The 14,782-nt window shown below is 38.8% G+C and overlaps 2 protein-coding genes across 2 annotated transcripts; one reads left to right on the top strand and one right to left on the bottom strand.

Moving 5' to 3' along the window:
* The first annotated feature begins 3,868 nt into the window (after positions 1-3,868).
* Positions 3,869-4,917, top strand: LOC148278434 (uncharacterized). The gene has a single exon (XM_088231400.1). It carries the CDS (start codon positions 3,902-3,904, stop codon positions 4,772-4,774), a length of 873 nt encoding a protein of 290 aa, XP_088087526.1. The 5' UTR covers positions 3,869-3,901; the 3' UTR covers positions 4,775-4,917.
* Positions 4,918-5,381: 464 nt separating this feature from the next.
* Positions 5,382-7,548, bottom strand: LOC148278433 (uncharacterized). The gene is made up of 2 exons (XM_088231399.1): positions 7,182-7,548; positions 5,382-6,992 (listed from the first exon to the last, which is right to left on the bottom strand). The coding sequence occupies exons 1-2, from the start codon at positions 7,383-7,385 to the stop codon at positions 5,598-5,600; spliced, it is 1,599 nt and encodes a 532-aa protein (XP_088087525.1). The 5' UTR covers positions 7,386-7,548; the 3' UTR covers positions 5,382-5,597.
* Between the last annotated feature and the right edge of the window lie 7,234 nt (positions 7,549-14,782).

Raw genomic sequence — 14,782 nt, 5'->3', positions numbered from 1 at the left:
GGTATTTATTATTATTTTTTATATTAAATAACTTGAATAATAGAATTGTTGACGCTGGTATAAATATACCCCATCGAGAGATACGATTTGATACGCCGTGCTTTATGGGTTAATAATATAGTAGGGAGAACGAAGGAAGATGCTGTATGAAGGCAGTAAGGTAAGAGCGTGAAGGTATTAAAGGGTGCATTAGCAGATACCACATTTGCATTTGGGGTTGATTATACGTGAAGAGAAATCTATCGGATAATAGATAAATTTAGTGATTTATCGTCTTACGTTGAAAACTGTAAATTAATTATATTCAACATTGTTTATGTAATATTTGCCGCCTCCGTGGTGTAGTGGTCAAGACGCTTGACTCACACACGAAAGGTTCCTGGTTCGATTCCCGGTGAGAACACAAAAATTAAAACGTATTTTTTCTCAAGCCTGGGTGCTCTGTGATGTAAGTCACTACTGTAATTGGGCCTCCTGGTTTGTGGTCGTGCAAAAATAAATAAATAAAAATATGAAAGCTATTTATAAAATTTAAAATTATTTTTAAGTTGTCCAATTTTTTTTAGATAAATGTCTGGATTGCACCCTCTGAAGAGTTTTTAATATGAATAAATAAAATCAGAGAGAAACAACATTGTGGAGAAGGAAATTTGGAAGTCTAGGCATTAACAGGGCTTATGATCTATCATTGACTGGTTTAATTGGCCACTTGACGCACAGTGTAACATTTAAAATTTTGCGTTGTTTAAAAATTCATATTTATTGACATTAGAAGAAAAAAATGCACCGGAATGTGGTCACGTGGCTAATGTCACGGACTCAAGGATCAAAGGTCCAAGGTTGGAAGGAACCCCACTCTACCATAACTTGATTCTTTCTTTCTTTCTGTGCCATATCAGGTCTCCCCGACGTTGGCGATCACTCTGGAGTAGGCATTCCGGTCCTGCGCCAACTGGAACAGCGCCTCAACTCCACGCACTTCCGTCCAGCCGCGGATGGATTACTTGATTCATATTTTCTAAAAGTGCAAGCATCAAATTACAACAGTGATGAAGAACATTTAAGTGAAAGGAATATAGAAGTCTAGGCATTTACAGGATTAATGACCTGCCACTGGCTGCTTAGTGATATTTAGATGCCAACTGTATTTTTTAAAATTTAGTTTATAGTCTCCTTTGAACATGGATTTTTCAATGTATGTTTTTTATGTACCTGAAATTTTCGAAGTAAATTGTTTTTTAAATTTAAATAAATGAAAAAGTAATTTGAAAGACATACTACAGAACAAGATTCTGATAAATAAATCTATTATCGTTTACTTGACAAGATAAAGCATAACCAATCGAAACATTCAATTAATTGGTTATTTTAAAATTTACAATTGTATTTTAAAAAATTTTTTTTCGAAAAAGGCATTTGTCAAAAATATCAGATATATCAACCGACAGCAGCTACGAGGGACACATGAATACACATCCTGAATAAATTCAAACACAATATGAACCACGTGATGAATAGGGATGATCATTTAGGGGTGGTTTTCACAATCACGCCTGCCTGCAGTCAAAATAAAATAAGTCTAAAATTATTTCATATAAGCCTATTTGATAAACAACAACAAAAATACTGCAAAAAATATTAAAAATATTACTGCACATTTTAAGCGAAAAATTTAAATACATAAGGGTACTATAATAGTTATTCCGAAAAGGACCAATTAAAACTCCATCTATATATGTTTTCAAAGCCTTTGATATGCTTGATATGCTTAATATTCGCTCAATTTATTCTGATAGACAGATTGAGAGATAAACACCGTATTTTTTTAATCAAGGAAATGAACATTTGTACAAAAACGGCAAGATGTATTTATTCTACTCGGTTCATTTGAATTAAATTTAATCATTAATATCAAGTTACTTTAATAGTCTTACTAGGGTAGGGTAGTACCTCTTTAAAAAATACGGTGGATAGTTCATTTTCGCGAGGTGATGTTACATCGTGTTACGAGTACTATAAGCAAAAGACGGAATATTATCAAATTCAGACATTAGAAAAAAAATCATGGATGATTGTTTAGTTATTCCTTTTCCGTAATTATTTTTTTTTTAATAAAACATTTTTCCTCGTTTTAGAAAATAAATTTGAAGTCATAAAAACACTCTTCACCCATGCATGCGCCCTTCGTCACTGTCGATAACCGACTGAATCTGTTTTACATCAACACCAGCTAAAGCACAGTGTCTCAGTCTTCTTCAGTATGAGTTCTATTTCTGAGCTCTCTTTTACAGATTGATCGCTGTATTGGCGTCACATTCATTCAACGCGTAGCAAGGATAAATATTTTGTATTTAAATCCAGCGTAGTTATACAAATTTAACTTTCCGAATCCGGGGCAATAATGTCTTGATTTTTTCAATATTTCCCATGGCAGATTTTTATTATACGGACACAATATACAATAGGGAATGTGCAGCCTACCCAGAATTTGGTTTCAATGACTGATTTATAATAAATGATTTTTGGTTACGCCGAATATCACAGTTAAAATTCTATTTGAATTCGTTTTATATCATTAAATTGCAATTTTAATTCGTATGAATTCAAAAAATTCATAAACGCGCTGTGATTGGCTGTTCACTTTGTGACGACACAGGCCGCGATAGTGACAAGTAACAACTAGACCTACCGTAATAATCTGTGGGTGGCTTTGCGTGCGGTTTGTTTATGTGTTGTTTCCTGTGAACAATTTAGTGGAACTGTTATATTTAACTATAAAAAGGTTAAGAAAGATATATAATATCTATTTATTATGTCGGAAATCGGTTTTGTGAAAGCACAGTCGGATAATTTACCAAAAATAGATGCTTTCATGATGGCTGCATTTTTTTCAAATACGGACTTTATAAGTGCCGAAATTAAAGGAATAAAAGCTTCAAGGTATGTTTATTAAGTAAAATAGTATTATATGTGGTATTAATAGTATTAGTTTTCATCAGTTGTCCCAACTACGGGTTTTTTCTGCTTTAAATCTTGAATTTCACTCTTTGCTTTTCATACTTAACCTTAAATATGAGTTGTCATTATTATGATGAAGGAACGTATTGTTTACCTAGGTACTCATAAATATTATTTATATGCCGAGTTGATTCAGTAGGTTGTTTTAGGGATGTCAGTATCCATATTGTCACGATAATTTTAGTAATCGTACCATACTTAAGTGCATTTTTAACATAAATGTTTATGTTCATTGATGATATGAATAAAAACACTCCCCAATATCCCCAACTCCCCACCGTAGTTATACTAAAGTACTTGACGATTTTTTCAGGTCATGCAGAGCAAATTATGGAGATAGTGTCATTGGATATGTCCAAGTAAAACGAGTGGGCGATATTTGTATAGTGAAGGCTCGTGTAACTCCTGAACATCGGGTGCGCTTCAAAGCATATTCGGTTGTTTTAACGTGCAATGAAACAGAGCAAGTTATAGAGTCATGCAAGTGTGAAGATTGTCCAGCGTCAGAAGGTTTGTAATATATATTCATACTGTTGGGCTTTTAAGCATATATATCTTAAGTCTCAACGATGAGCTGGTTATAATATAAAATACCCTTTTTATTTCATACTCACTTTGTACATCATAATAAATTTAATAAATCTATTTCATTTGTTGATTAATGGCTTATGAGGATATTGCCATTAATATTTTATATATATTTGGCTCACCTCTCATAATGTTTGACAGAGTCGGCCTGTCTTATTCATTGCCTCCTTATTTAAACTTCATTGTTGTCATTTTAGGTGGTTGCAAACATGCCATTAGTATGTTGTCATGGCTACATCGAAGAAGCGAAGATCCTCCGAAGACTTCTATAGAGTGCTACTGGAAGCGCTCAAAAATGTCTGCCATCGGGACATCCTTGAAGTTTATCAAAGCAAAGGATTTAGGAAAGGCAAGGACCAGTTTGCCGGAAAGTGATGGATCCTTTTTAAAATGTGTAGTTGAAAGAAGCATCGAGTTGGGTCGAAGAGATGTCCAACTAGTTAAGTACTACGTTAAACCGACAGAATTGGAAAATTTATCCATTCATAGCATGGCATGCACGTTCTTCTCGGAGAATATTGGGTCAACATCAAAAGATTTTTTTAATTATTGCCAAAGCAGGATGGGTGCTGCTTTATGTAATAAAGCAGCGAAAGAAACTCTCGGGCAAGCAGACTGTCCCTTATGGCACAACTTAAGGTATGGCCGCATAACGGCATCTAAGGCCTACGAAGCGTCAAATTGTCAGACATTGGAAGGCTCTCTCGTAGAAAGCATTCTTGGTGCTAAAGTGCCTGATAATATTTTTTTACAGCGAGGTAGACTTCTAGAAGATGATGTTTTGCGAGAAGTAGAAAAAATACTCAAGACCACGTTAAAAAAGTGTGGCCTTATTCTTTGTGGCGATCATCCATATTTAGGAGCCTCACCCGACGCATCGGGAGATGATTTTATCATAGAAATAAAATGTCCAAATAGCGATACTACATTTAAAACTTATTTTACAGCGGACAACAAGCCAAGTCAGAAATATATGGCTCAAATTCAAATGCAAATGCACTTTTCAAAAAAAAAGAAAGGAATTTATTGTGTTACCAAGCCGGATTTTGAGAAAACCAAAGAAATCAGTATTACATATGTAGACTATGACCAAATTAGTTGTGAACAGTTGATGGAAAAGTGTGAAATGTTTTGGTCTGAAGCTATTTTAAAAAAAATAAGATTTTAAGTGTGTATTAAAAGATTTCTTTCATACATCACTAAATGCAGCCCGAGCGATCACTTTTGAATGTGTTTGAATAAAAAATATAGTTGCTTAACATTTTATTGTTTAAATAAAATTTGTCTAGGGAGATGAGGTAGATATGTACTTTAACGTGATTAAATAATAATAAAAAACATTTTAATATATAATGCTTCCATATTTTTATTTGACAAAACCTTTTTTAACATTTTATACAGGTAAATTGCAAAGAGAGTAATTTATATATTATTATTAAAAACAAAAAAAATACACCGCGAACATTGCTGAAGGTAATCATAACACAAATTAATATTTATTCAATAATGGTCACTTTTATTTAAGAAAAGAAAACGTGAACATCAACCGAAGGTAATCAAATCATTACACATTTTTGAAAGAAAAGTCATTTATATTTAAGAAAGAGAACACATCAACATTGCCAAAGGTAACATTACACAGATTAAAATTAATTGAGAAAGGGAAATATATGAACATTACCAAAGATAATCATTACACACATCAACATTACCGAAGGTAACATTAAACGTTTTAAAATTCATTGAGAAAGGGAAATATATGAACATTACCGAAGGTAATCACATTACACTTATAAAAAAATTTGTACAGAAAAGTAATTTATATTCAAGAAAGGGAACACATCAACATTACCAAAGGTAACATAACATACATCAAAATTTACTAAAGAAAAGGAAAGATGAACATTACCGAAGGTAAGCAGCACACAAAATAAAATTTAAGAAAAGAAAACACACAAGCATTACAAGATTACCATGTACAAAAACAGTATTTATATTTTTATTAGAAGGCCTTGCAGATTGATAATGCCGCATGCTATTATCACCAAATAATCGGCTATTGCCATATGATGATGGTCTAATGTTGAGCCCATTCTCAGCATGTGAAACTCTCTAACTCTGCTTATAACGCGCTCCACATGAATGCGCAAGGCAGCTATTCGTTTTGATTGCTGAACCTCTTTACGACTGCTTTTCGTATTGGCAAATACACTTGGCGGACGGATCAATGAGCATCCCTCCATCTCTAGTAAATGGGAAATATTTTTAAAACCTCGGTCAGCCATAACAGCCATTCCGGGTTTCAAAAGGTCCAAGTATCCACAGTTTTCGATAATGATGCAGTCTGATGCCCTCCCTCCATAGCCGCATGAAATGTTATTTATCAGACCATCTGGCGTGCACGAAATCAAATATTTTAGAGTATTACACCCTTTATACTCTGACCAGGTTAATGCCTGGTGGATAGGGTTTGAAGGTTTTTCGATCTGTAGCTCCAAACAGTCTATGATCGATTGCACGTTTGCATACCTCGCTCTGAAAGATATCGGAAGATGACGTCTTATTTTATCAGAACTTGGCCAAATAATAAGATCTTGACATATAGCTGCAAGAAGGACAACTGTTTTAGAGAATATCCTACTTACTGTCGAATGGGAAATCCCAAAGTGGAGACCAAGGACAGTGTTGGAATCATCCAAGCGGATTTTTTTTAATGTCACGAGTACATCCAATGTACTTGCGGGTATCTTTGATACAATCAGCGAAATTACATGATACATATCATGTGGAATTCCTAAAAATATCCTTGGCTCTTTCTCTATGAGGAGGAAAAATGAGTTCCTCATTGTCATATTCAATTCAGACTCATCCACTTCTGTCCCATCATAGGCACTACTGTCTTCTAGAGAGGGGACAAAATCTGAATCCGAGTCAGTTGACTCAACCCATTCATTTGGCTCGGGATTTTTCTTGACGCAAATGCGTTCAGTCGAAGTGGGTGACATTGATTTCATCGGAGAACAAGCAGTACTCGTCTTTCCCAAAATTACTGTTGATGTACCCTTGCTTCTCACATTACAAGTTTTATTGACTTGTACAGCCTTGTCAAGATATTCTGGAGGTTCACACAGCGTCATTATTCCTGGCCCGGCAATCGGAGGGGGGTCTTGGCCTCCGTCAACATTGGGTTCACACAAAGCTGGGACTTTTATTGGAGTGAGTAACTCGTTCAATAATTTTATCCTGGCCCTTTTTTCACCTGTCTTCTTTGCCGCAGGTAATTTGTTCTTCTGGCAGTCAAATTTGCTTGGGACAACATTTTTCTTCATCTGCATGCGACTTCCCATCATTTTGAAAAATGTATAATTTTCCATATCCTCTTGCAGCTGTGAAAGAAAAACATCAAACATTATTTTCATTATAAGTACTTAGTACACGATGGCACTAATTTTGTCAGACAATAAGTTATAAAATGACATGTTAGGGATGTTAAAACTAAGGTTAATTTAATCACTTTCGTGTGTGTGAGTAAATATATAATAATTGGCTAGGTAAAAAATAATATAAGTACTTACATTAAAATGGTCTTCACAGCAATAACAAGTGGACTTTACTGCTAAATCTTTATTTTTCTTCGAACATCTTTTCATGGCATGACACCATTTTTTTCGTATTGCCTCGATTTTCGGCACGTTGATAAATATTTTCTCAGGAGTAGTAATAGTCGTATTTTTGCATTTAGGTACAATGCAGTACTTATAGTTGACTATTTTAGCCATGACGATGGAAAAAAACACTTCGAAAGTAAAACAATAACGTATTATTAACAGCCGGTCTTCCTACTACAACGACGGCGCGTACTCGAATGTCGAACTGTCAAACCCAATCGCGGTCAATGACGTCACAGCTCAAAAACCCGGGAAGCGGAGCGTTTGGGACAGATTTTAAAAATTCAAAATGTAAATCATAATAACGAGGTAATTATGGGCTCAAAAAAAAAAAATTACTGCGTAAGTTTTCTAATTTTTTGCTGATTTTTTTGGAAGAAAAAAAAAAATTCGTGCACATTGCCTATTGTCAAATAAGAAAGTAAATTAGTGAACTTGTTTTTGTTTCAGTAAAAGATACCATTCAGAACTTAAACTAAATAAAGAATTACAAAATTGCAAAATTTGACTTGGCAGCATTTTGCTGTCGGCTGAACAAAATTTAAAAAAAAAAACAATATTTCAAAGAAAAAAATGGTCGGATAATAAAAATATAAGTTTTAAATACAATTAATGTCAACATTTCTTCCTTTAACATAACATTTGAACTAAGGAGCAAGAATTACTTCTGACCCAAATAATTTAAAATGTTCCCCAAAAATTCACACATATGATAATTAAAAAAAAACAAAACAAATCTAAGTCTAGCTGCATCATATAAACAAAGAAAGATAGAAAAAAAAGATTTCATATTAAATACTGTAATACTTTACGATGAAGTATCCGAAGACAGCTCGGTTGGTGTGTTTCAACAATAAAGACAATTCGGTAGTCAGATGGCAGAAGGAACCATCTGTTATTTTCAAAAATGTTCAGGAGAGCTGAAATCCGTCTTTATTTCAAGACTTAAATCCACAAACTTAAATATTTGAGTGTTGTTTTACAATAACAAATTACCATTCTAAATGACACTGCTTCTTTAATTTTTTTGCTTTGTGTATTTACTGAAATATTAATAAAAACTTTTGAAAATAAAAACATAAGCAAAAATACAGATGGTTATTTCTGCTATCTGACTACCGAATTATACTCTTACATACAAATAGTTCACTTTGCGATAAATGAAAATAAACTTTATGATGGTAATAAACAGGTTATAAAAAAACAATTTTTTTTAATTTTTAAAAAAAAACTATTTATATATTTATCCATAGAATTTAATGAAATAAACAAGTCTATTTGTTTAAAATATTTTATTTTTTTAATCCTTTATTGGAACTGATTTTTCTAGTAAAATGATTCTCAAATCAATGGTTATACTTTGTACGAGACGCGTTTCCGCCTCGTATAAAGAATTGTGAGACTGTAAAAATCTCGGCAAGGCGCTGGTATTCTACTGCGAGCTGCGATAGGTATCAGTAGCCCGTAGGTATGAATATTTATTCCAAATACTGTCGGCTGACAGTGGCGGTTAGCAGGTTGTAAATTCGCTTCTGGATTCGGCTGAGTCCAAGAAAGATGCAGTGAAGATCTGAAGACGAAGTGGCGAAGTAATCGGGCAGAGTAGAGTTAAAAGAGAGTGTTTACTGTTTTCGATCGATGTCTTTATTTCTCACATGTGCACATATTTATACAAGATTACAAAATCTGACCCTACGGTTAACTTAGGTATGGGAATGGTAACGGCCCCCCACTCCTGTCAAGTATTCTCCCGAGCGGCCAACGTAAATAGGCGCCCCCTAGCCAACGTATAAGCCCCGACCCGACCCCGACCCGCTCCATTGCACAATCGAGCGCCGACTAGAGCGGACGTGAAAGGGCCGCTAGCTTGACACGCTCCGCTCAATTCGTCCTTTATACGGCAGCGGCCGGTTAGACACGGAATTAGCCTCGCAGACTCATACATACTAGGTTATATATTAAATATAAGTAAAATAATAATTGAAACATTTATACTAACATACAATAATAAAATAAAGGACTATGACGTCGGCTACACTCCCCCCTGTCGAGAGACACTCCTTAGTAATCAGACGTCATCTTGTTTTACATTAAGTACTGCGAGTTTGGCCGTTGGTCGCGTGAATTCGCCTTTTGCTGTCTTGACCCTTGCGGTTCTGATGATACCATCTCGTCCCGGGTTGACCTCGATAATCATCCCACGTGGCCACTCGTTCCGAGGTAGAGCTGGGTCCGTGATTATCACTACATCTCCTACTTCTAGCGGTTTTGTAATCTCCCTCCATTTTTGTCTCTGGGCGAGGGTTGGTAGGTATTCACGAAGCCATCTTTTCCAAAATTGATTGGCCATTCTTTGGGCGATTTGCCATTGTTTTTAAGGCACACTTCTGGGGGCGTGTCTCGGTAATCCGCTAAGCGAGGTTGGCTACCGTCATCACCTATCAAGAAATGCATAGGTGTTAGTGGTGGAGCGTCTCTCGCGTCGAGTGACAGGTGAGTCAGAGGTCTTGTATTCACAGTAAACTCTGCCTCTGCAATGGCTGTCAATAAAACTTCCTCTTTTGGGGCCTGTTCTTTTAATATTGCCATTAGCGCGCGCTTTGCACTTCGGATCAACCTCTCCCAGCTACCCCCCATAAATGGGCTTGCCGGAGAGTTGAATTTCCATCGAATTCCCCGCACGGTGGCTGCATTCTGAAGCTCAGGACTGTCTGCGAGTTGTCGTACTGCTTCCGATATTTCTTTATCCGCTCCTTTGAAGTTAGTTCCGTTATCGGAATACATCGTGTTAGGGTGTCCGCGTCGCGCGGCCATCCTTCGAAGAGCTTGGATGGTCGCGTCCGCACTTAAAGAGTGAGTTATTTCGATATGAATCGCACGTGTTGTCATACATGTAAATAAGGCCCCGTAGCGCTTTTCTTTATGTCGCCCAACAGTAACATATAAAGGTCCAAACATATCGACTCCGCAGTGTGTAAACGGACGAACGTGATGATCTAGGCGTGCTACCGGTAACTGTCCCATTAATGGCGCAATCGGATGACTCCTTTCGTTTCGACAAAATTGGCAACGGTGTATTATTTGTCGAATATTTGATCTTAATTTTGTGATGAAGAAACGCTGCCTTAGATCACTCATCGTCCTCTCTGTACTTGCGTGATTAGCTTTCTCGTGGAAATTTCTTACAAGCAGGCGTGTATAAGCATGAGTTCCGTCTAAAATTATAGGCGACTTTATTTCGGCGGCCATGTTGTCTGTTGCCATTAATCTAGTACCCATTTTTAAAACATTATCCTTATCCAGGTATGGATTTAGACATGAAATTTTACTGGCTTTCGGGAGAGACTCCCCCCGTGAAAGGATTTCTATCTCTTTGTTGTAGCTATCGGATTGCGCAATCTTAATCCATATAAGTTCCGATGCTGATATTTCTTGAGCAGTTAGTGTAGCGCTAATGATTTGCTCTCTTTTGCGACACCTGTTGACGAATCGAAAAATCCATGCCGTAGTTCTAATTAAACGTTGCCACGACGAAAACCTGTTCTGATCCGGGAGAGCATTCAGCATTATTGCACTGTTCAAACATATTATTTCGGTCCGCAACTCTGTGTTAGCCAGGTTTCGATTTGTATTTAAACCTTTGACAGGTGGCCACATATCTTCAGAATATTTGAGGAATTCAGGACCTCCGAACCACATTCCTTTCATCGTAAGGTCAGGTATCTCTCCATCTCGGGTACCTAAATCTGCTGGATTCTGCTTTGTGGGCACCCATCTCCATTCCGTTGCGTTAGTAAGTTCGTCTATCTCACCCAATCTGTGTGCGACAAATGGTGAGTATGTTCGCGCATCACTCTGTACCCAAATTAAGACAGTTGTCGAGTCCGTCCAGTAAATAGTTTTTATAATACGGCTATCACATTCCTTTTTAATAGTAGCCGCTAGGCGCGCTGCTATAAGAGCGGCTTGCAGTTCGAGCCGCGGTATCGATAAGGCACGTAATGGGCTCACCTTGCATTTACTGCCTATGAATGTGATTAAACTTTTGTCCATTGTCCTTTCGACGAAATATGCCACCGCACAGCTTGCTTGCTCCGAAGCGTCACAAAACACATGTAATTCTACCGGTGCTTCTTTATAGCTTGTGCATTGCCTCGGAATCGCGCAATTTGTTTCTTGTAAGATTTTCAACCATTTATGCCACTTTACCGCGTATTTTCCATCTACTTCAGTGTCCCAATTAGTTTTCGAACGCCATACCTCTTGTAGTAAGATACGAGGTCGGATTGTTAAACACCCAATGAATCCAAGGGGATCAAAAATGCTCATTACTTCACTAAGCATTTCGCGCTTGGTAGGTATATAGAGTTCGGACACCGCTGGAGTTTCTTTGAATTTAAACAAAAAATTGTCACTAACTGGATTCCACTTTATCCCGAGCACTCTTTCGGTTACATCTTGTCCACTTATTATATTTATAGATGTATTCGCACGGAGATTTTTCGGTATTGCTCGTACTACCTCTGGATTATTTGAGGCCCAATTTGTTAACTCAAAACCACCTCGTCCGAGCACTGTGGTAATATCGCTTCGCAATTGAATGCTTTCTTTTACCGAGTCGATTCCTATTAGAAAATCGTCTACATAAAAATTATTTAAAATGGCCATCTTTGCTTTCATCATTCCAAGTGATTGTTCCTCCGCTATTTTATTTTTAACAAACTGAGCGCTGCTCGGTGAGCATGTAGCTCCGAACGTCATTGAGCTCATGACCATCTCGCGGATATGTTCGTCTTCATTATCCCGCCAAAGAAATCTTTGTGACTGTTGATCTTCGTCGCGTATTCGGATTCTCAGAAACATTTCTTTAATATCCGCCGCGAGGGCGATCTTTCCCTCTCGAAATCGTATCACGTTCCCTAGAAGTGAAGTTAGCATATCTGGTCCACTTAGTAAGCAATCGTTCAACGAAACACCGCGATATTTACTTGCGGCGTCGAAGACAATACGTAGCTTTCCGGGTTTATTTACATGACTAACTGCGAAGTGCGGTAGGTAGTGCGTTCTATTCGTCAATGTATTTTTCTCAATGCATGTGAGCTCTCGGGCATATCCCTTACTGATATACTCATTTATTTTCGATTTGTACGCGATAGCAAAGGATTCGTTTTTGCGAAATTTCTTTTCAATTAGTTCTAGTCTTCGTAGCGCCGTTTGCCGATTATTTGGGAGGCTTATGACGTCATCTTTCCACAAAAGTCCTGTTTCCCATTGTCCCGATATCAGAGGTCGAGTAGTGTTTTGAAGAATATCAATTGCTCTTTTTTCACTGCAAGATATTCTAATTGTCGGCAAAATACCTAACGAGTCAACGGCATAATTTTTCTTCACAAGATTTTCTAATCGGGCGTTGTCTTGTATTGCGGCGATTGTTTGAAACGGCATTGTATTTGTACCGCCGTGAATCGCCTCTCCTAATGCAGTAACGGAGATAATATATCTCCCGCTTTTCCTTGCTTCCCTCGTTACAATCAAGGAAGCATTATCTTGGCCAATTAAAATTTGCGGGCGCACTGTTTTAATTTGTCCGGCGTCCATTACGGCTTGAGGCGGTAAATTTAAATATTGCATCGTGTTAGCTCGCATTTTGTATATTTTACTGTTATCGCCGCGGATATTTACTGTTATGCGACGTGATGACTCGTCCGTCACATTCATGCCACCGGCCCCGTGAATTTTTAGTCCTCGTATTTTCCCTGACGCACCTGCACGGTCCGCCACTTCACTGTCGATGAGGGTGATTGTAGACCCTTCATCCAACAAGGCGTACGAAGTCACTGTTCCCGCTGGTCCACTTATTTCCACCGGTAATAATTTTAAAAGAATCGGTCCGTTCGTTGACCACGTGTTCACAACTGTTCTATTTCGTGAGTTTTCATTGTCATAGCGGTTTTCACTCACTAAATTCTCACTTGATTCTCTCCTTGCGGATTGATTTCCGTTCAAAGAATTGTTTTGTCGCGAAAACGATGAGCTCGAGGCTCCGACCTCGGCGGTAGGTCGATATTCGCGCACTTCTCCGCGGTTAGATTCGTGAAGCGTTTTATGGTGCAATGAACGGCACCTATCAACGCTGCACTCACGCGAATGTTTACATTGCGTAACCCTATGCGATTCCCCTAAGCACGAAAAGCATAAGTTTTTACTTTTAACTATTTGCCATCGCTCGGCCACTGATAACTTTAAATAGTCCCGGCACGACTGAATAGGGTGAGATCGATTACACAATGCACACTTGTTCTTCTCACCTGTAGGTATTTGAGGCACTACCGCGGTATTTACTAACTCGCGTTTTCGATTGCCTTTTCCACTATAAATGTTCGGTTCGATACCTCCGCACAACATTGCGGCGCTCGATATTTCTTCTAGCCAGACAGAAAAATCTTTAACAGTGGCTCTGTTATTATCACCTCGTCTGGCCCCCCACCACGATGTACGCATACATAGCGGTAGTTTCGCTACTAGCTCGCTTAGTAACTGCGGGGTAGTAAGATATTCACCACCGAAGCCTTCCAGAGTGGCGATCACGTTGCTGATGGCACCAGATAGCTCGATCAGTGACTCCGTCGAACCAGTACCCTGAAGACATTGGAGTCTCCTTACTCTATCCAGCATGGCTGCGACGATGACTTCTTTTTGGCCAAAGCGCAGCTCCAAAGTTCGGATGATTTGTCCGACGTTACGCGGCTCTACGAGTAGCGCTGAGACCGCCTCTCTCGCTCGCCCCCTCAGGGCGCGCTGCAGACGTAGGAGGTTCTCCGGCTCTGATAGGCGGCACATCTCAGTCGATTGATGATACTGAGAGCTAAAGGTGGGCCACTCCAGCGGCTCTCCTGTGTAGACGGGCAGGTCCTTGGCGCTGGACTGTCGGGCCATCATGGCCCCAACTCTGCTGTCGTCTTCCACGTTAGGCGGCCTGGGGCTCCCTATCGACGAGGTTCTTATTGCTGAGGCCATCTCAGCAATAGCGGTGGCCATCTGCGCCATGGGATCTGCGGAGCGGTTGACCCACGTCTCTGTGAGTCCAGCAGCGCTCTCCTCAGATCCTTCCAATGGCGGGAGTGTAGATGGTCCCTGTTCTCCATCCAACGGCTGTGGGCGGCTCTCTCTTCTACTCTGGCGCTTCAGTTGGGTGCGAAGCTCCTTGTTCTGTGCCTTCAGGAATCTGATGGTGTTGGCTGATGCTTGAGAAGCGTTGTCAGAAGCATCGTCGTCAGATGATTCTCTTTCAGATATGGCGGGGTCCACCCGTTCGGCGGCGTTCTTCCCCGATCGCAATACAGGAGTCATCTTGGGCGGCTGTGATATTCAGTAGAAGATTCGGCAGTGAAGGACCACTTTGTACGAGACGCGTTTCCGCCTCGTATAAAGAATTGTGAGACTGTAAAAATCTCGGCAAGGCGCTGGTATTCTACTGCGAGCTGCGATAGGTATCAGTAGCCCGTAGA

This window comes from Micrasema longulum, unplaced genomic scaffold, assembly GCF_059751315.1.
Source record: "Micrasema longulum isolate JH-2025_06_02 unplaced genomic scaffold, ASM5975131v1 h1tg000881l, whole genome shotgun sequence".
Taxonomy (NCBI): Eukaryota; Metazoa; Arthropoda; class Insecta; order Trichoptera; family Brachycentridae; genus Micrasema; species Micrasema longulum.
Note: the sequence above shows the minus strand (reverse complement) of the source record. Positions and strands in the feature narration are given on the sequence as shown.

Bases quoted from the DNA above. Each gene is read 5' to 3' on its own strand.
- LOC148278433 (XM_088231399.1), bottom strand. From the start codon at position 7,385: ATGGCTAAAATAGTCAACTATAAGTACTGCATTGTACCTAAATGCAAA. The intron at 6,993-7,181 runs GTAAGTACTTAT...TTTCTTTCACAG, and splicing joins GCTGTGAAGACCATTTTAAT to CTGCAAGAGGATATGGAAAA.
- LOC148278434 (XM_088231400.1), top strand. From the start codon at position 3,902: ATGTCTGCCATCGGGACATCCTTGAAGTTTATCAAAGCAAAGGATTTA.